The sequence below is a fragment of the Dicentrarchus labrax genome, unplaced genomic scaffold (assembly GCF_905237075.1).
Source record: "Dicentrarchus labrax unplaced genomic scaffold, dlabrax2021, whole genome shotgun sequence".
Classification (NCBI taxonomy): Eukaryota; Metazoa; Chordata; class Actinopteri; family Moronidae; genus Dicentrarchus; species Dicentrarchus labrax.
Genome location: NW_026136703.1, coordinates 18,666,591 through 18,688,726, shown reverse-complemented (window position 1 = coordinate 18,688,726; position 22,136 = coordinate 18,666,591). Strand labels below are relative to the sequence as shown.

Sequence of the window (22,136 nt, the reverse complement as noted above, 5' to 3'; positions counted from 1 at the left end):
AAGCACGACATACCTGAATTAAACCCCTGGGTGCTGGTTCCATGTCACCCCATTAACTTCAACTACATGAAGAGACATGTCTAGAGGGCGTAAATGTTTTATTTTTTCTTTTAACACTTTTTTAACACAAATATCAAGACAGTAATTTCCCCATTCTCCTCTTTATACTTCACCTCTTTTTTTGCATTGATTATAGGGTTGCAAAAGTATATGTCATCTTATTAAATGGATTCTAAAACTTTTTTAAATTTGTTTGATTTATAGTCAACTGCTTGTTTTTCTGTTAATAATGTGAAAGTATTATATTTGCATTCTTACCACATACAACCTGCTTTGCCAATACAGTTTTTTAATATAGTTGCAAAGTAGGATGAGCTACTGGTTCTGGAAGATTTCCCCCTCTGTAAATTCATTACATTATTTCTTTTCCTATGATATCCTCAATATTCATCAGCACAAGACCTCAGAAGTCTCAACCATGAGACATCATGTATCATGTACTGCGTAACAATTTAAAGGAAAAAACAACACAAACCTCACATTCTCATAGGTGTTCAATTCTCATCAAACCATTCATCCCCTCATGTCCTGTATGAAAGCATCTGAATTTGTTTCTCCACTTACCACCACCATTCAGGTTTTTCCTTTAATTTGTCACCCGTCTGTATGTTGGGTGGCTCTAAATCCATGCCTCAGCCTCCAATTGCCATGGAAATGCACCAGTCAGGCACTGCACCATAGCTATTCAATTCATCCAACATTGACCCAGAACTCCAATGAACTGATATAAACAGATTAATGTATCAAGGTTCTACAAAGTAATCTATATTTTCCACTGACTCTTCGCAAGGAAGAATCGGAAGCACTGTGACTGGATGTTTCTTACTTAAATGCTCCCTGGGAATTGTAGTTGACTTCTCTCCTAACGTATTTAGCCCAGCTTGTACCTTTGACTTCTTAGACAATCCACATGCCTTATATTCCACACTTAGGTCACTTAATAACAACTGAACAACTAGAATTTTAGTTTTTTGATTATTTTTTTATTTTTTAGACTAACTTTTGAATATTTTGTACTGATAATTCATCCAGAAGAGTGTTATGTCCATCCAAACCTTTGAAGTGCTCTAGATGCCTGAATAACTCCTCAAAACATGGAACTATGTCACGGTCCTGGCAATATAGAATACATGAATTTGAAACTGAAAAAAGATATATCAATTTCCATTGACAAGCCTCCATTCATGATGCATTCCCTTCAGGCACTGCTGCATCATTTCTTATGTATAAGACAATTTAGATCATTGATTAGCAGTCTGCAGAGGCAGAAAATGCATGGGGAGCAGAGGGTCACAGGGTAAGAACTAGCCAAGGGCTCCGAGGAGAAATGATATTGTAACCTGCTGTCGCGGCCGGCACGAGGTGCCACCACACACAATGATAACCATTCATCATACAAGCAAAGCATTAATTATAACCATTCATAATTAAGCTCTAAAATGACAAGTAATGAATATTGATCTCACAGGAGGAAAAACAGTCAACACTTTCACTTTCCACACATGACCAGCACAAATACATCACGCTTATTTCTGAGATCAATACAATGACTTATTTTGACTGGGATCTAATGTGTTCTAGTGTCTGCACATGAGTCAAGGTCAACATTTTGAAAACAGATGGAGGATTGTGTTGTCAGTGGCCTAATATGTCTCATATCATTATCGTCGCTATGACATGCTACAGTGTGGGTATCAATAAAGCCATAATCGATTTCCAGGCATCAGGCCAGTTGGAAGATGTTTATGATGTATTTTTACTATCACACTGAGGGACAGAATAATGGCCTGCTGGGTGTGTTTGTTTCACATAATAAACAGAGCCATTTATTGATCTTTGGGTGTGAACTCAGTCAGATAGATAGAAAAATACAGTTTCCAATAGAGGAAAGTTGCATCTAATGAGAAACGTGATTCCATCCCGGTAAGTTTAATTTGGATCATGCTTGCCATCTATATAGAACTGAGAAGCAGCAAGATAAACATGTAGTGGTATATAATATAACTGAGGAGAAGATTAAGTTGTATGCATTCAAAAGTTCTTTGTTCTTTGTTTCTTATGTCATTCATGAGTCTTCCTCCATGCTGGACTCGGTTCGTAGCTGGAGTTAAAGGGAATCAATAATCCTGCCATGGAAATTCTTACATCAAAGACAGACATTTCTCTAACTGTAAAGAATGTAAAGTAGATATCAGCAATCCAATTAATTCCTGCAGTTCAGAAATAGTTACAGCCACTTTGAGATGTGGTTTATTACCCATAGACATAAATTTCCAACATTAAACTCCCATATCTAATGATTCTCATAGCTCCATAAAATTGTGTGTTGTTTAACGCTGCTGTGTTTTGTGGAGCTACACTAGATATAATTTATGCCTTGTGTTACCATACAGCATGCAGTATAGGACAGATTTACCTTGAGCTCAGCCAAAGTAAGTTAGTTCAGAGTTAATAACACCTTGGATAATAATCCTCCCAGAATAACGACACTTGAGTTTTAGAGGAATTTGCACAGTAAATAATCTGAAAATGCAAGGAAAAGGATTTACGATTGCACTGTAAACAATTTTTACACAAGATCTGATTGTCCTGAAATACCATAAAAGGGAAACTCTGATTCATCTAAAAGCCATATAATTTTCTTACAGCCATGGCTGCTTCTCTCTCCTGCTGTCCCTGATGCCCATTAGATTATGACTGCTTGTCTCCTCTCCTCTCCCCTCCTCTCCTCTCCTCTCCTCTCCTAGAAGTACAAAACTGAAAAAACAGCAATGTTCTGCTAAAATCACAATGTTTGAAATGCCAAAGATCTAACTTCTGTATATAGCTACGGCCAGCGGCCATTTAGCTTAGTTTACCACAAAGATTGGAAACAGGGGAAAACAGCTAGCCTGACTCTGTCCAAAGGCAAAAAAACTGACCCACTTGCATCTTGAAATCTCACAAATTAACACGTTATATCTTGTTTGTTTAATCTATACAAAAACTGTAAAGTGTAAAAAGGATAATTAGCCATTTTATTGGGGTTTAGGTGATATCCTCTGTGGCTGAAAATTCTTTTGTAACAAGATTGTAACAAGTTAAATTGTCTTTCTTTAATTTTACACACATTAAGACAGCTGTTTTACAGCATTTACCATAGTAGAGTAATTCAGCAGATCAAAGTAAGGTAGAACAGAGTGGAGTGCAGCTTTGTGTCTTCACCCCTTTAAATAAACATTTAAAGTACTTACAGCGCCTATTACAGGCTGGTTATGCAGATTGGTAAACATGCTTTTCAAGTTATTTGAATTATTAACAAAAGGCGACTGAGGCTTAAAATATTGATGTTCTTAATGATTATCACTTAATGATTATATTGCGCTACATATTAGGTTACAAAAAGGAGATGTGTAAACAAATGGGATAAGACCTTGGAAATTCTGGTGCAGCTATTTGATTCACTGAGTTTAAATAGGCTACTCCATTGCTGGAAACAGCACAGTACAAGTACAAGTTCCTCCTCCAATGTTATTGGTGTTTAACCAACACAGCCAACTGTATCTCCACCCTTTTCTAACCAACATTTATGTTTAAATTTATCCTGACCTTTCCAACTAGACAAAATCAAATTTGGTGTCTCCTCACAAGCAAATAGAGTTTCAGACCAAACAGAAGTGCTGCATTTGGTGGCAATTACCGCAGTGTGCAGAGGCACAATGTGTTCACAACTTTGTTCCCAGTTTTTGTGTCATCTTCATCATCTTGTAAGGTCCCTAATTGAATTTTAGTAGGCTGAAAAGCATCAAAGAAGATAAAAGGGAGAAACAAACCAGAGTGATAGAAGAAAAAATAATACAGTAGAGAATTCAAGTCAAACAGATTAGAATACAGAACTGATTACAGTAGAATAAGGAAACTCAGAGTAAGTCAAATTAAAATTTGAATAAGCACAGAATACAATTACAGTGATATTGAGGAATGCACACACACCATTAATTTCAGCATATAACAAAAATAATGTAATTTACCTGTATGACCATATCTCAGTGCAGGTGCAGGCTTGGCCCCTGAATATGGTCAGGAAAGGATTTCTTATACAGCAATGGAGAGCTAAGATAAAGCAGATCCCCAACCTCTGTGAATACCTCTGCATATATACAGTCCACATCAGCACTGCTGACAAAACACACAATGCTTGTGCATATGCTGGCATATAATGAATATTGGTGCACATACATGCACAAAACCAAACAAGCATGTACTGTATCATATTGAAATGCAAGTATGCATATGTCCATGACACACACTTACACTTACACTTACATTTACACACACACACACACACACACACAAGCCTATACAGGCTAAACAGCTGATGACCCTCGGCTAGCTCCTCTTATCAGTCTAAGCCGGTCCTGGCTTAAGGATAAGCAAAAGGAAACCACTGGAACTGACACTTTGGGTAGATTTAGGAAAAAAAAATTGTAATGTAGAATTTCTGCAACCATAAATGATTAACTCTGCTATTTCTCAATGTATTGTATAGTTGCCTCGTAAACATATAGTGTGAAACATTTGTGATTAGAGTCTGTGGATTGGCTGTGTATGCACAGTTTATGATATACAAATACATTGTAAATTGCACCCGTAGGGCTATGGCGAGTAGTTTCTCTCACAATGACACTTTTTATTACATCCTGCTGAAAAGGAAGTAGTCAAGAGCTTCTTTCGCCCCTGAGGTTTTAAATCTTACATTCGTGTATTAAATTTGCCAAAGACAGATCAGTCAGTGGATTGAATCAGAGGAGTAAAAACTGTCCTCGAATTTCTCAGCCACTTAAATCCCACATAAGCAGAACCCGCCAAAGCATCGCAGTCATTTCAGCAGCCAGTGGTGAACTCATAAATCCCTTTTCTTCTGCCTCCCGCAGCTTAGGGCTGCAGAGCGAGCGGAGTGGCGGGCTTCAGCACGAGTCTTTGAGGTATTCAAACATACACATACATGACTGGACAGATGAAACGGCCTCTGGGGTGGTCCACTCACAGGTAAGGGCTGTGTGTGTTCATCTGTAAATGTGTGTGCTTCCATGTATGTGCGTGTACATGTACATAATGTGCACGCCTGTGTTTGCATGTGTGTATTTATATGCCTGTATACATCCACTGGAGTGTGACTTTGTGTGAGACTCCAGCGCCATTTCCTGGTGCCTGGCACAGTGCTGATAAGGACGCGATCCTCTCAAGACTTAAACACATTGCAAATTGAAGAGACAATTAGTGCTTTGTTGTTTTACAATCAATAAAGTTGCTGCAGCACAGTTAAAACAGAGAACACTATCGAATTAGTATGATGATAGGTCACTTGCTGTCACTGTGGCCACTTATACAAGTGCTTTTGTTACAGGTGTGCCAAGTAACAATTGAGATGTTTTTAGCCGAATTGTGTATTCCACTGCCATGCAGTAATTTATGCAGTTCAAACTGGAAGCTTGAGGTTTGATTTATCCACTGCTAGCCTGAATATCCAACATTAATCTCCTGTGTTGGACAGTCCCCCCCAGTCTCATTAATTGTCAGCACCGGCCACCTTTCCACACTCAGGGGAGCACCAAGAATCACCCAAGCTACTTTGTGTAGTTCTGAAAAACAACAAGACCTATTTGTCATCAGTTGCACTGTATCAGTTCCCACTCCATCTCCCCTTCCTAAAATACTAGAATGTACTCTCAATCTCTTCAGCTCAAGTGAGTGTCCTTCCCTCCCTTCCTACTTTCCCTTCACTTCTCTCCGTTGCTCTTTGCTCCTCTCCAGCGTTCGTCCCCATTCGTCTCCTCACGATCCCCCAGGCCAAGATCAAACTGTGAATTTACAAAAGTCCTTGAGAAACCCTGATTCAGACGATTCGGTGTCAGCTCTGCAGCCCTCCCATGTCCCCTCGTGATCCCTGGCTGTCCATCTATTACTCCCCTTCAGACAACTCCCCCTCTGCTCCTTTTCTTCCTCCTCACCAGCTCCTCTGATACTAAATCACCTCCAACAGTTATCTCAGCCTGCAGGAGGGAGGGAGGAGAAAAAAAGGAGGCAACTAAAGAAAGGAATTAAAAAAAAGAAAGAAAAAATGTCAGCTGCGCAACAGGGACAGTAAAGTTCAAATTCTTCAGGTTTACACATTTGTTGCCCTTGGTCCTGCACCATTTCAGTTTCTTATTGAAAAACTGAATGATCCATTCAACATTATCATTTTCATAGCCACCCTAACTATTCAATCACATAAGCGGTAGGGAAAGAATACTTTTACATTTAATTCAATTTTACAAATCTGAATTCTAAAAAAAACCCATATTGAATAATGAGGTCTGTCATTTTTGTAGGTGCAGTTTTTTACAGGTGAAAAAGTGCACTGATATTCAAGGGCGAGCAATCAAGATGGGGAAGGACCTCAAAAGTAAGGCCCTGTAGTTTTTCACAAGCCTGTAAATTGACAAAGACATCATTGCTGATCAGTTCATAAAATTCCCAGCCACATGCATTCAGTGTGCTAGTTTATTAAGTGCATTTTGAGATTAAATTTTCCAGGACAAGAAAAAGATTAAATTCAAACTCTGATGTCTTATCCAAGAACACATCCAGCTTTTATGTGCAATAACTTTTGAGCCGACAGTGAACTGGTTGTGCTTGATCTGCATATGTTATAACAGACAAAAAATGAAGAGAGGAAGGAAGGTGGCAGCTGAGTAAAGTGCAGAGAGAAAGAAGAAATTAAGAATCTGATGCTGAATACGCTTTCCATTTCTTTGACCCACTGGGTTTTCATTTGTTGCTCTTCTCTGCAGTAGTATGACAGACAAGCCTCTGCAATTGTTTAAAGGTGTAGTGAAATGTGTCATCTGTCTTTCCTGGTGGGCTGGTGTCAACCCCACTCTCATATGAGACACTGTTTGTGTGACAAACGGCCCTGGGGCGTGCCAGCCAGAGCAGATGAGGGGCCGAGGGAGGGATAGGGGCCATTTTAATATTAGGATGATGGAGACGCTGCTCTGGTTTTCTACTGAAGGGCCCAGAGCCAGATTGCTTCTTTAGAGAAATGAATTAAGCTGAATGTCCCCCCACAGGAGACAGGAAGTTTACAGAACTGAACAGAATGAGAACAAAACACACGCAGGTGCGGCTGTTCGAACAGAAATGATTGATGAGATGCAACATCAGGCTTTCCTTTGGCAGAATTACTCAGGCCTGTCCCTGAAATTACAGTATAGCAGCTCTTTGCTATATTGTTTGGTATTCGCCTTGAGTCCGGTCTATTTCACATAAGACCGGGCTGGCAACTGTGTGTGTGTGTGTGTGTGTGTGTGTGTGTGTGTGTGTGTGTGTGTGTGTGTGTGTGTGTGTGCGTGCGTGCGTGCGTAGGTGTGTGTGTGTGTGTGTGTGTGTGTGTGTGTGTGTGTGTGTTTCTAATCTCTATTTATCCAGGGAAGGTTTGCTCAGCACTTACTGTAGGCTCTTTTGCAGTAACACTCTGCTTCATGTTTATATAGCTAGTTAAAAACATTCACATCTAGGCATTTTCAAGAACAATTAGAGTTATGAATTGTCAGCTGCTGAACAGTTTCAATGAAACAAGTAGTGAATAAGCACCTGATAAATGCTTTAGGACATTTTGAAAGCAGTTATTGAAGGAAAGGGGAGAAATTTTTGTATCTTTTCTTTCCATCTCAAGTGGCATCTGTCTAAATTCAAATACATTCAAAATGTGACATTATGCAATCATTGCAGTCACTTCGGGACAGACCTGAAGGGAGCATGTTATATTGGCTAGAACTGGGTGACAAAGCCAGTCGGATCTTAAAGCGTGTGGTGGAAAAAGTCATTAGGATTAAAGGCCCAATCAGATGCTAATCAGCTGATCTTGGGGGACAAAATGGGGTCTTGTTTGCCTGTTACAGTTAAAGCTCTACAAATAAGACAGGAAGGAGGCGTAAAAATCATCCACACATGCACATTCTGTACGCACACACACAAACACACACATGCACACGAACACAAACAGCATAAGAGGGCAGGTGTAGTAGATGCCCCGCTATGGCTGAATGACTAGCTGACTGGCAAGGTCACACAGATTTTGGATGAGTATGCTGGGCATCACTGAACCAAGCACTGACAGGGGAAGCGGAGGATGCACGTGCACACTTGCAAACACACACACAAGCCTGTGGGGATCTCTCTCTCTCTCTCTCTCTCTCTCTCTCTCTCTCTCTCTCTCTGTCAATCGCACACACAGTAAACACACACAGTCCTTTCTATGCACAAACAAGTAAACACACACACACACACACACACACACACACACACACACACAAACACACACACACACACAAACACAGAGGGCAGAGAAGCCTCCATGATTAAATTGGTTTATTTAAGAGGGGGAAAGCAGGGTTGGCAGTCAGGGAGCAAAAGCAGATAGGGGGTAAATACATTTAAATGCATTTGTATGGTTAATATGGAATGGGTTGGGGAGGGGCAAGTTGGAGAGAAACCAATAAATGCAAGTTTTGAAGGATAGAAGCAGGATAAAAGAGGCAGAGGAACATATAGGAAATCCACCATGAGAAAGCAGTGATAAGAAGGAGGGTAGTAAAGTAAATATTTGCAAATAATTTAACATAAACAACTGCATGAATACACACAGAAATGTATATGATTCATGTATATATACTGTACTGAGTGCATGCTACACACTCAAGCACATTAACATGTACACACAGCAATCCGACACACATAAATGTACATACACAGTAACAGTGACAGACAAGCTGGTGGTTGAGACTGGAGCAGTTCCCAACTGCCTCTTTGACAGGCAGCTAAACCGCATTAGCAGAAACAATGGAGCACTCAATCTCTTCCACATTCCCTTGAGAGTCCCAGAGTGGGGTAGCGGGGTGAGAGGAAGGAGATTTAGCCTAATATACGTGGGGAGGCTGAGGCTTTGGCATGACCCTGTTTCCACAGGCCTGTCTGTCAGCTGGTAATTGAGGAATAGCAAGGTATAGGCCAGTGTCTGAGTCAGTGGATAAGTAATGATCTTCTTGGGTCATTGACCCCCGTCCATTATTGTTAATCTAATCTGGAAAATAAATAATGAAATTCACCTACGAGGCGATCTTGGAGCGGATCAGCACTCATGCCAATGTGTCAGCACTCATACTAAGAAGTGTCAATTGCCTCTTTAAAATGCAGCAAAAGCCAGTTGATTCCCACAGACCAGGCACAGCTGCTTGAAGTGCCTGAATGACCAAGGAATCTGTCTGTCATCTTTCCTGTCTGCCTTCAAAGCAGTATTAATTGATTTTTTTCTTTTTTGCCACTGGAGACCGCAGAAACACTGACATGTTACCATCTTACGAAATCGATGTGGTGAACATTTTGGCAAACAGCTGCCTATTTACACATCCATCCAATATGCATGCCCGACTGATATAAGTCTCTCCCTTTAGCTCAGCTTACTGAGGGAAATATCTGGCTTTTTAGTTAACAAATTCTTCACTATGTTCATCCGTTAGTCGCTAACTGTGTCTGTCTGCTGTTTCGTGCAGGGCAAAGAGCACACAGTGGCTGTTTCACAGGGTTTTTTTTGCTGAAAGCAGCTTCTTGCTGCGACTGAAGATGAGATTGATGAGAACAGTGAGAGTGAACCAAACAGTGAAGTTGCGGACCATAAAACCAATGAGCTGAAAGACTCTGAAACGCTTCGTAAAGCTGAGAGGAATGTAGAGTTGAATGATAAGACTTTGTAGGTTCATTACTTTGAGTGATCCCTTTCACATTACATATAATCACTTGACCATTGTGAATATAAAATTAGGAATTAGCACAGCTCTAAGGAGCTTGAACATTTAAGGATATTCTATGCTTTGCTTGATATGAAATGTCTATGAATTAACTAAGGAACTGGAGTCCATGTTAGGCCTAGCTTAGCATAAAGAATGGAGGCAGACCGAGCAGCTAACATGACTTTGCCCAAAATGCCCGCTAAAACGGACAAATTTAAGTAATTTAATTATTTCAACCTCTCTATAGACAGTAGATAGATAATTTACGGTTGTGTGAGAAATAATGTGCCAGAACTATTTCTTGGCAAACAACAGCTGTGTGCGGTGACTGCACAACTTCTCAAAGTTTTTGCTGGCACAGCAGGTTGCCAGGTTTGGCACCATCTTGTACAGAGCCTACAGCACAAACCTTTGCTCACCGAATCTGGAAACCCAACGCTACACAAATGTACAAATTCTCCCTAAAATCACATTATTTTTTATTTCTGTTTATGTTTAGCTTAAACAATCAAGATCAACACTGTCTAAATGAGTCAGCATTAGGAGTGTGTAGGTACCTATTTTCTTTTAATTTTCGACAGAGCCAGTTTAGCCAGTTTTCTTCCATGTCCAGTAAGACATCCTCACTCTCCATCTGAACACAGACATGTCATCAATATTAATTCTCTCGGAAAGAAAGAAAATAAATGGGCTGTATTTCCCAAAATGTTAAACTATCTCTTTAAGTAATGTAATTTAATCATATGGTCCACATAGGGTCCAACTTAAACTCAGTCCAGCACTGCAGAGCCTCTCATCAAGATGATATATAGTACGAGTTATGACATGTCTCCCACTCTATATCTCTCTCTCTCTCTGTCTCACTGCCCAACATATTCCCATCTCCTATATTAGATAATGCATAGCCCATCATATAAAGAGCAATAGATTATTCTGTTTCTGGTGACAACAGAGGAGAAAGGGGGAGGGGAGAAGGATTATAAGGAGCAGAATGATGAGGAGGCTAATTTAAGCAGTTTGAAAATGCTGGAGAGAGAGAGAGAGAGAGACAGAGAGACAGAGAGAGAGAGTTAAGGCTTAATGGAAATACATTTATGTGGTAAGGTGCCAGCTGTCTGAGAGTTTTAAAATATGTTTCAGAACATGTATTTTGGAAAATAAAATGCCCCTTTCCTAATCCACTCTCCTCACCCCTGCTACCTACGTAAATCTCTTCCCAGCACTAATGAACTATTATGACAAATACCGAGAGTATATTTACTGTGTTGACAGAGGCTGCGCTCTGCAGTCCCAGAGGGCCAGAGTTATATATCACCTTCTTTTTCACTTCTCCCTCTGCCTCTGTCTCCTTCACTGTTTCTAGTTGTAACTCTCTTTCTCTCCCACGTAGCCATATGGGGAATGACACATGTATCTCTCATCTTCTCCCACAGAGCGACAGGGCTGTGCCGGCACTGTTATGTTCTGTGTGGTATATAGTTAGCAGAGCTTGTGGTGATGTATTGAGTGTAATGGCCAACAGCGTTTGTTGAGATTAATTGATACTAATGGCTAACACAGTTAGCAGTGAATGATGGCTGCTACACCGCAGACACACTGGAGGATTGGAAACAAATCAAGTTGCGACTCAGCTCCCACTGCAGCAACAAGCTCCGTCTGTTCTGTCATCTAAAATGCAGTCTGAAACAAAAGGGATGTGTGTGGGACTATAAAGCAGCACTTCGGCCACCGGTTAGAAGATGCGAGCATTCCTGGAGGTTTTTGTGTCAAACAGTGACATCCACAGTTTGACAACCTAAGCGCTAAAAATGATTGACACTGACATTCAAGTAAAGTTGGGTATTAGCTCTGTTATCTGGTTTAAAGAAATAAACTGAGCAGCTTGATTTTAAAAAGTAAAGGAACGCAAAACGCAGGGCACCTAAACAGTTTCCTCTTCTTAAAAATGATGATGTCTTGCAAAAGTTCACATACAAAAAAATGGGGAAAAAAGTGCATCATGCATGCCAAACAGGTGGTAAGCAGCTCAGATAGCAACATTATCACAGGAGGTGATGTGTACTATGGATATGCATACTGCAAGAGAAACTAAGATGTACATGTAATCCATCTTAGTCGTGTGTGTGCAAAATCCAGACAAGAGATGCAAGTTAACACCAGGCACAGAGCCAGGGATATAAAATAATTTTCCTCCGTATAACTAAGAAGCAACCTAAATTTGAAGGAAGCTCTGAGCTAAAGTACATTTGCAAAAAGGATTTTATTTAAACTCACTTATACTTTGACTAATGTGTGATAATGCCTCACATTCAGATATAGAAAAGTCAGCAAAAACTATACGAAAAAGCCCCTAATATTCATACTTCAGTTTTACACTACAGAACTTCAACATAATTCACTGAGAACTGTCTATGTCTTTGATAACTACTGTGTATGCTTTTAAATGACCACCAGACCTGCAAAAGCCCGACAGAGACCATCTCTGTGGAAAGAAAGAATCAGAACCTGCAGGTTGAATTGATTGTCTTGTTCCAAGTTATGAGAAACACTAATCCAGAGGTGTGTCAGGAAATAGCAATTGCAGGTTTTTGTACCTAAATGAGACACCAGGTGATGTTATGTTGTTAGTGATGTTAGAAACCAGATGAAGTTATTTCAGAATTAAATGATGAATATATTGTTTTTACTCAACAGATCAACTGTGAAGCGCTTTGACAGAAACCTCATCAGCTCGAGTCACGTCACTGTTGCACTGTAGCATAAACTGATTCTCTTCTCCTCGGCTCCTGCCTCTTGTTAATCACAGAATGTGACTTGACAACTATTTGAAAAAGCCCCCATCATTCTCCCTCCACCAGGATGACTCATCCAGTATGGCTGCCACTCCATCACAGTGGGCTGGCCTAAAAAGGTTCCCTTCTTCCTCCAATCACTTAATCATTGCTCCTCTTCACCTCCCCACTCATAACTCATTCTCTTCGACTGCACCCCCACCTCTGAACTGGATGGCTAGTCGTTCTTGCCCAGACAAAGAGTGTGTCATTGCTTCTCATCTCTTTCACTCGCATGACTGACAGCTCTGACAGCATGAAGGGTAGGAGAGGAGTTACTCTGCTGTGATTCCTCTCCCTCCTGCTCCACTATGCTTTAAACTTTACGCTTCATTCAGATTACCCCCCCCACCACCTCTACTACAGACACACATACAGTCCACGTTCACTGCCGCCCCTTCTTTCCCTCCCCAGGAGGGCTAAAATCCCATCATCCCTCCATGTCGGTGTCACTGTTGCAATCCTCACACCATTAGCATAATATTCCCATTCCTTTGCCGCCTCACTCCTCCTGTATCAGACAAACGGCTCTGGGAATCATAGTGGGATGTGCCCTGCTCATGCTCAGACTACTTCTTGTGACTTTCTCTCTCTATTCGTTTTGCTCTCTCACTCTCATGCACACAGACTCATTTACTCACTATCTCTCTTAATCTATCTATCTATCTATCTATCTATCTATCTATCTATCTATCTATCTATCTATCTATCTATCTATCTATCTTTCTATCTGAGCAGATTACTTTTAAAGGGGCAAGTAAGGAAGGTTGCAAGGAATGAGAGGGATGAAAGAGATGGGAGAGTGACGGTGGGAGAAAGAAGTGTAACACTGTCTGTTTACATGGCTGATTGGTTCAAGCCACTTACCCCAATGATCTACAATGTGTTTGTATATCATCACTTTACCATTGATGTGATACACACACAGGCAATATCTCACTATGGGGCCGAAGCTCCAAAGTTGTCAGTTTTTTGTCATATATTGTTGTTTTTTTGACACTCAACACACCCAGAATGCATACATGAATAAACTGTCAGCTACACAGCCATCTGCAATGACCACAAAAAGACAAATAATAATCATCCATGCTGGAGTGTCAGCTGGGGCTTGTGTAAAGGCTAGAGGGCTGACCAGAGTGATGTCAGGGGCTTGTAGATCGTGTTCTAGAGCTTTTTAATTGCCTGAGCTCGAGTAAGTGCCTAAAGCTCTCCATCTAGTCAAAAAAGCTGTGGAAAAAGTATAAAGCATAAATATTGATTTAGAACAAGTTGTACTGTAGTCCTTTCTAAAACATAAAAAAGCTACACTGAATGGCTATAGCAGAATACCTCCTGCTGTGGATCCACACTAAAAGCCATAATTGATTATCTTCAGTTGAAGCTTTTCACTTTGAAGCAGCTGCAGGAAATATTGAACATGTATTAACAAGATACATGTGCCATTACCACAAAACTGCTGCCTGCAACTTTTCTTTTTCAGCAGCTTTTGGTCCCGCTGACACATTGTAGTCTTTTTTCTTTCCTTACTTTTTTTCTACTCAGTGCAGATGGTTGAATTAAAAAATAAAATGCAGCCCACGTTAGATTTTGATAGGTAAGGTAATACTATTGGGATACATCACTGAAGTGAAAAATTGCAGAAACGCCAAGCAAATTGCAATGACCTGAAAATTCTGATACGTTCACATGCGTATTGCCTTTCTAGATATCCAAATAGTTGTTTCTCTACATAGCAAAGCAAAACAGACCAGATTATAGGCTTCTACCTGTTTAAACATTCATAAAACATACGTGATCTGAATCACGTCATGAAAAAAAAGAAAAAAACAAATGTGTGCCACTTTTACCAGACAGTGTAAACATTACCTTATATATGACCAGACGAACAACAGGACACAAGAGCAATGGGCAGAACATAAGAGAAAGAAGTGGGCCAAACATGTCATTCAGTCAGTGACCTTGTGGAACTATCTGAAGCGTCTCAGTCTGTCTCTGTCTTCCTCTTAGACTGATTGCTATGCTGCTGCCACGTCATTGGACTGATGTGAGTGATGGAGGACTTACTTAACTCCATCCAGCAAGGACAGGAGGAAGGAAACACTATGTCCTACATGTACAACACCTGAATGTCAACTCAAGCCCATTGCTGTGCTACATCGCCCTCTGTTGGTACAAAAGAACACTGGCTTCAGAATTTAGATTTAGTGACCAGCGAAAAAAACAGCAGTACACACAAACTAGAAGATTGTGTAATCATCAGCATAAGTTTCTCTTTATCTATATGTGTGTGTGTATATATATATATGCAACTGCACCAAGGCTTTGTGCTGGTTGGCTTCTGATCCCTTAAAACAAAACCACATCCCGCTCGTCATTACCGATGCCCTCTGTTTGTGTCCAGATCAACTAGAAAGGGATTTTTTCCACTGCTATATTTGAATAAGCCTAAAGATTTAAAACTACCCAGTAATTTGCAAGAAAAAAGTATAAAATATAAATTTATGTAGACAAAAATGCGATACTATTGTTTGCCTTCCCTGTTAATTGTCTTATGTACCCTAAAATGTATCTTACATTGATCTTACGATCCCTTGGGTTGGGAACCACTACCATTTGGCAAGACAGTATACTAAACCAAAGCAGAGTGCTGGTATACATTCAAGGTCATTCATAATTGTTGCACAAATTGCATTGAGCTTGATTAATAGCCTGGACAGTGCCCACATGCAGAATAGCAAGCTAAGAATTACCTTAATCAATTGTTTTACTTTCTTCCCACACAGTAAAAGAAAATTAACTTTAATTTCATCAGACACATTTACACAGTGGTGGAAAGTAAACAAGTATATTGACTTACAGTAGGTACTTGTATACTTTAATTTACAATACAATTTATGCCTCTACCCCACTAAATTTTGAGGGCCAATTATTTGTACTCCACTTTATTAACTATACAGCTATAGTTAGTAGTTAGTGTATAGATTAAGAGTTTACATAAAAAGTACAGAAGCCTATATCATTTTAGAAATTATGATGCATTTCTATAGCTCAATTTACACTATACAAAGTATCTGCTTTTACTTAAGTTAAGAATCCTAATACTTACCACATCTTCATTCAGAAGTGCTTCGAACAGAAGTATATTGCTGCTAAGATGCTCATATATGACACATATTGTAAGGAATACAATGTGGCCAGTAGATGGCAGCAGATTTCTTGTTAAATTTTCTCAGCTCCTAACCCAGCCACTACCCGCTCTGTAAATATTTCAGTCTGTATTGTATCATTGGATAGGGGCAGTGCACACCAACTTTTTGGAGAGGCAATACAAGTTGGGTGTGTTATCTCCCTTTTTTTAAACATTTTTGTCTTTACCGAGGTATCTGATTGGTTAGTTGTAGAGTGTTTTTTTCCCCCCCCCGACTGAACTTTTCCCTATAAAACCTATGATGATGTGAAAGCATTATTATTTTGAAGTGCGCAACACAGCTCAATTGATGGAATTACAGAACTGCGAAGGAAAAGTAAACTTTAACACTGGATTAACTTGTGTGGTGGAATATCAGTTATAAAATTAGAGTTGACGCTTTATTATTCCACATTTCGGTTCATTTTGTTAATCACTCTCAAACCTTAGTTTGAAAGTTTCTAACGGTTTCTGAACCCGGGACAAGTGGTTTTTACGCACAGTTTGCGCCATGGCGAACTCCTGTCTTCAACTGAGCGGCTTTCTCGTCAGCTGCTTCGGCTGGCTGGGAATTGTGATCGCGACATCCACCAATGACTGGGTGACTATGTGTAAATACGGTTTGAACACCTGCAAGAAGATGGATGAGCTGGAAGCCAAGGGACCCTGGGCGACTTGTGTCATCTCCACAGGACTCTACCACTGCGTCTCCCTAACGCAGATCCTGGACCTGCCAGGTAGATACTGTTTTGTGTGCATTTAGATGCATTCCGTTTAATTCTGATTTCTCACCTGATATTTTGTTATCTAAAATGTAATATTTCCACCACTTCTTCTCAACACAACATATTGGTATCCCCCCTTTTCATGTAAAATACCCACATGTTCTGTGATGGGGAGTTTGTGTCTTTCTTTTCTTTCTTTGGACAGTAATATCAATCATATATTTTTTCATATGTGTTTCTGAAGCGTACATCCAGACTACTCGTGCCCTGATGATCACAAGTTCAATTCTGGGTCTCCCAGCAGTGGGAATGATCCTCATGTCCATGCCCTGCATCAGCCTTGGCAATGAACCCCAGAGCTCCAAGAACAAACGCACCATCCTGGGAGGAGTGCTTATACTCATAGTTGGTAAGAGACTCAACTTTTCTTCATTCACGCAGTGCAACTATAATGCATTAGTGGAAAGAGCGAATTTCATGGTCACACAAAATGTAAATTAGAGCAGGTCGTATTGTTTTGCGCTCACATGCACACAGATCCCTTCCAACCTTCCTGACTGTGACCTCTTTTAACCCCACCTTGATGCTTATAAGCTGCATAAAGCAGAGGATGTTGAATATGGCTGTCTTCCTCCCTAGGGTGCACACACACACACACACACACACACACACACACACACACACACACACACACACACACACACTTATATGTTCCTGTTCCATTGAACCCTTCCCCCTACATCCCATCACATTCCTCTCCTCCACCTACTCTCATCCACACCCTGCCTTTGTCCTGAACCACATGGAAACTCACTCCCTGAATTGCCCAGTTTACTGTGCTTATAAATATTTGACTAGTGCTGCAGCATTTTCCATCGCCTGTGTCCCTCAAATGAAATTTCAACAACTCTGTCCATCATTTTACTTTTCCACTGCCTATGTCATTCTCAGCAAATGATCTAAGCCCTTACTTAGTAAATAGATTTTCTTTTTTATCACTGGGAAATTTACATCATCATCATATGTTTGTGTGTTTGCGTGCTTGTTGCAGAGCAGAATAAAAATCCACTAACCATATTGTTTATCACTGTGTCCTTACTGGGAGCAAAAGCATCTCAGTCCAACTTGAATTATTTCTGTTAACTGTGTCCTCTGAAGCTTTCAGTCCGCAAATTATTTGTGGATCCGGTTATTGCAGTATATTGAAATTATATTGGCGTTGAAAGGATTTCATACATTTGTTCTGTGTTAGCCTCGGTTGTACACTGGCAAAACTCCAACATATACTAGATGTGTCCCTGTCAGCTGTATAGGGATTTCAATATTTGTATAAGAGATCAAGCTTCTCTTTTGTAGTTCAAGGCAAAGCTTATATAGCACCATTAAGTCTTGCTGCTAAATAATATTATTGTACACATTCTTTCTTCCAATCTGCCACCCCCTTGTGTCCTGTAGGAGGAATAAAAGATAACAAAACCGTAATAGATCTAATTTTGAATTTACTTCCTCCGTTCTTGATCTACTTTTGAAAGTAATTGTCAAGGATCGTGTTCCATAATTATGGGAAGAATATAGGAGGAGTGTTAAAATGTAAAATGTCTTTTCCATCCGTCCATTTTTGGGTTTTGGTTTGTACAGGTGTATGTGTGGAATCATATAGTGTGTGTTTCTATTCCATTATGCCTCTAATGAAGTCCTAGTACTTGAAGGAGCATACAACTCTTAATACCTTTTAGCATTCCACAGGAACAGGCAAATAATGTGTGCTGTGTACTTGCACCATACAACAATTAAAAATGTTCTGTCTGTTTCTCCTCAGCACTGTGTGGTATGGTGTCTACGGTCTGGTTCCCCATCGGTGCTCACCATGAGCACGGCCTCATGTCATTTGGTTTCTCCCTCTACACTGGATGGGTGGGCACTATCTTCTGCCTGCTGGGCGGGTGCATCCTTACCTGTTGCTCTTCAGATTCCTCCTCATCTCACTCCTACCAGGACAACAATCGTTTCTACTACTCCAAACAGGGAGGTGGCAACCCGCCAGCAGCCCCCTCTGCCAATCACGCCAAGAGCGCCCACGTCTGAGAAGGGAGAGATTCTGACTCTCAAGTGGATGTGTAGGGGACTGTAGTTTGTATATATAGACATATACACTAGCACACACACTCCAACACACATGTAGGCCTACACATACAATCACAGTTCCATGCAAACCTACTGGAAGAGAAAGAGACATATAGATATGTACACATTCATTCATGCTGGTTTGTCAAGAAAAATACACAAATTCTTGAATGAGCACACAAACATACATAAAAGAGACATTCACACATCCAAACACACAAAGGCTGTTAGTGTTGGAGCTTTTTTTTCCACAGATGGATTGTTTTTGTATCACAGAGCTCATCTTCCATCCTCCTCATGTTGGGTGTGGCGTGGACTCTCCCCACTTACATAATTGTGCAAGCTGCATGCACAACAGCCTGAGGTCTTAATCACCCAAGGCCTTCTGGACTGAGATATTGATCTTCCATATTACTTCTATTTTTCTATCATGCGCCTAGAAAAGAACTCTTATGAGTGCCTTTGTTGATGAATATTTTTTTTAAATCATATGGGCTAATATGATCTGTTGTTTTCATAAGAGCAGGGCATGACAGTATTATGCTTGGAATTGAAAGTGTTCATTAACATTGTTTTTGTTTATTGATATTTTTTTGGTTGGCTGTATTATACAACTCTCGAGTGAATTTGCCTCTTAAGGGATAGACTTGATTAAATAACCTTTTCCTTCCCACTGCAGGATGACTGTAAGATGATGGAAACACACATTTCACAAGAAAGCTTTAACCAGCAGTGTTCCAGTCTGTGTTAGAGTCGTCAGTATGCGCACTGCACAAATAATTCATTAGAGTGTACGCAACCTTAATCTTTGTCCATAACTCCCTCATCTGATAATATATTTCATGATCTAAAGTTGCCTTACACATTTTTATGTGACTAACTTGCTTCTATTTTAAATTTGAATAACAACTGAGTGACAAAAAAAGCAGCTTATCCTGTAACTGTGGAATTATGCATTTCATCTTAGTCAGACGTCCTCATATAGAGTAGCTCTCTAGTCTGTAGCTAACGGTATGTTGCACAAAAAAAAGTATTATTTAGATTAGCTTCTCTTGAAGGAATGTGATGACTTGAATGTTCAATGTCTAACAAATGCTCTGAACACAAATGGAACTGGATATTCCCAAACTGAAGGAACCTGATATTTCCAACTCAGATCAGTACAAAAACAGTATTAGCTGGTTATTTATTGTTTCACTGTGCTATTGTTTGATTTTCTATAATAAAGACAAAAGAATTAAAACTGCTTTCATCTCGAGTCTGTCACAATGAGTCGATAAGATGTTTTCATACCACAAAACACCTTCTTTTCTCTATCTGCGTGTTAAGTTTCAATTTGACACAGCGTCAGACAGAATGTGCTCGTTGTATGTGACGTGTGTGTGTGTGTGTGTGTGTGTGATATACAGTAACCACAGCCCTGGAACAAGCTGACATTGACACGGTTTGTTGTATACTTGTGCTATAGTATTGTGTGTTATATGTGTCAATATTTGTGTGAATATAGCTGAGGCTAATGAGAAAGCATGAATTGTTAGCTATGTATAATATCTGTATTGTGACTCAGTAACCTTGAGTTAGGTCGGCACAGAAGAGCCTGTCTCTAAGACAGTTAGTACACACAATGTACCGGCCCTCCCCTGCCGACCACACATGCGCGCACACACATGCACGCACACACACACACACACACACACACACACACACACACACACACACACACAGGATAATTGTGCCCAGTGTGTGGTTGCCTGTGTGCTCCTCTGTCCATATCAAGGTCACTGAGTCATATCACAGATATTACATGATACTTTGGAAACAATATGTGCTATCTCATTGGCCTCGGCTTATCTTCAAACACACGCAGACACACACAACCATCTGTCCTAGTTCCATACTGATTTGCTGTGATACCGTAGACCGAGTTACTGTATTTTCATTTTGTTACTTTACAGTATGTGCATGTGTCTTTCTTGGCACGTCTGTGTGTGCAGGTGTGTGTGCTTTGTGTGGTCGTGTCGGTGCGTGTATTCCCTGAAATGCGATGCTGTTCCAGGCACAGAGCCATCCAGTCCACAGGAGGCTAGTGGGAGAAGTGGGCAACCAAGCTGTCCTGTATTGCTGAAAGAGACCAGTAGTGTTATTATAGGCTATGCTAAAACATTGCTATCTAAAGTTGGTATCTATCAACAAAACTTTATTGTTGACTAAGGAAGTTTGAATAGAGGATAGAACTTAAAAAGGGAAAATCTGCTCTTGGATATTATCATACAAAAATACCATTACTCTGTGATATCTATCCTTTCCAGTAATTATTTTTGATCATGTGTTTATTTTTCTTTTCTTATCCCTGTCCATCAAAGTGGCTTGTCTATTTCTACTTCAGTTGAAATTTCCGATTAATTTCCCAGAAGACCATTCAGCAACACCATCCGTGAACTTTCTCCCTTTCACTGCGTGTTTCTGTTCAGGTGGTGAGAACAAAAACCATAGCAATAACGTTAGAGCAATACAGTGAGTTTTTGACAGTTTAGACAGAGCGAGAGTTGAGCCCTCTAATCAAAACACATTGTGTCTTGTGTCTGAATTGTTTTCTGCTTTATTAAGACTACACTACTGTTGGAGGAATAGCTATTTCTGCCTCTATAGAATACAGAGTTTGATAATAGATCATAGCTCTGTTACGAAGAGTCAGCCTATGGTTTGACCAGTTAACAACCAAATCATCAACAGTAGGCCTATTTAACTTGTAGCTGTTTAAAGGCCTGGTTAAGTCAGAAAGTGACACAATAAAGTTAAAGGTGTCCTGTGGAGTTTTCTTATTAATGTACAAAGTTATTGTTGTGTGTATCCCTGACGTCTAACAAACATGTTGGATACATTTCCTCCTCCAAACAGCATTTGCAAAAAAGCATTATTTACTTCCATGTTTTCTAGCTTGCACCTTAGTGTGTTTCTTGACATGTCACTGCCAAATGTTGATCAGCTTAATAGTGTGAAACCATTGGCTGAAATGTGTATCGCATCACCTGCTTGCATGCATGTACATGTGTGTCCTTGTGCACATACACAAGGAACAACATAATAAAAACTTAAATATGCATAAAATTGACAAGTGAGAAGACTTGTCAAGCTAACTGCTAACATGCTAGCCAACAGGGAACATGCTAGTCAGTGACCAATCCCATCCAAGCTGTCTCAAGAAGCTAGCTGGATGTGTCACCAACCAAACAGAGATAATGAGATAATGATACCAAAGTCAAATGTGTGAATTAGTATGTCAAAATTCACTGATTTGATGTGACAAACTGCTTTACCCCTGCAAGTGGACCTGCCTATTGCAGCAATTCCGTTGACAATTTCATTTAAATTTCATCAAAGTCTGCCGTGAGGAATT

General features: G+C 40.1%; 1 protein-coding gene across 2 annotated transcripts; it reads left to right on the top strand.

The window, feature by feature from the left end:
- The first annotated feature begins 16,154 nt into the window (after positions 1-16,154).
- On the top strand, positions 16,155-19,985 carry cldn11a (claudin 11a). 2 transcript variants are annotated; one of them, XM_051396411.1, is made up of 3 exons: positions 16,155-16,627; positions 16,917-17,024; positions 18,435-19,985. In XM_051396411.1, the coding sequence occupies exons 1-3, from the start codon at positions 16,402-16,404 to the stop codon at positions 18,698-18,700; spliced, it is 600 nt and encodes a 199-aa protein (XP_051252371.1). In that variant the 5' UTR covers positions 16,155-16,401; the 3' UTR covers positions 18,701-19,985. The 2 variants fall into 2 exon arrangements, with proteins under 2 accessions (XP_051252371.1, XP_051252370.1); XM_051396410.1 differs by having other exon boundaries at positions 16,156-16,627; positions 16,860-17,024.
- Positions 19,986-22,136: the final 2,151 nt, after the last annotated feature.

Coding starts and splice junctions, on each gene's coding strand:
- cldn11a (XM_051396410.1), top strand. CDS start 16,402: ATGGCGAACTCCTGTCTTCAACTGAGCGGCTTTCTCGTCAGCTGCTTC. Junction 16,628..16,859: donor GCAGATCCTGGACCTGCCAG/GTAGATACTGTT, acceptor GTGTTTCTGAAG/CGTACATCCAGACTACTCGT. Junction 17,025..18,434: donor AGTGCTTATACTCATAGTTG/GTAAGAGACTCA, acceptor GTTTCTCCTCAG/CACTGTGTGGTATGGTGTCT.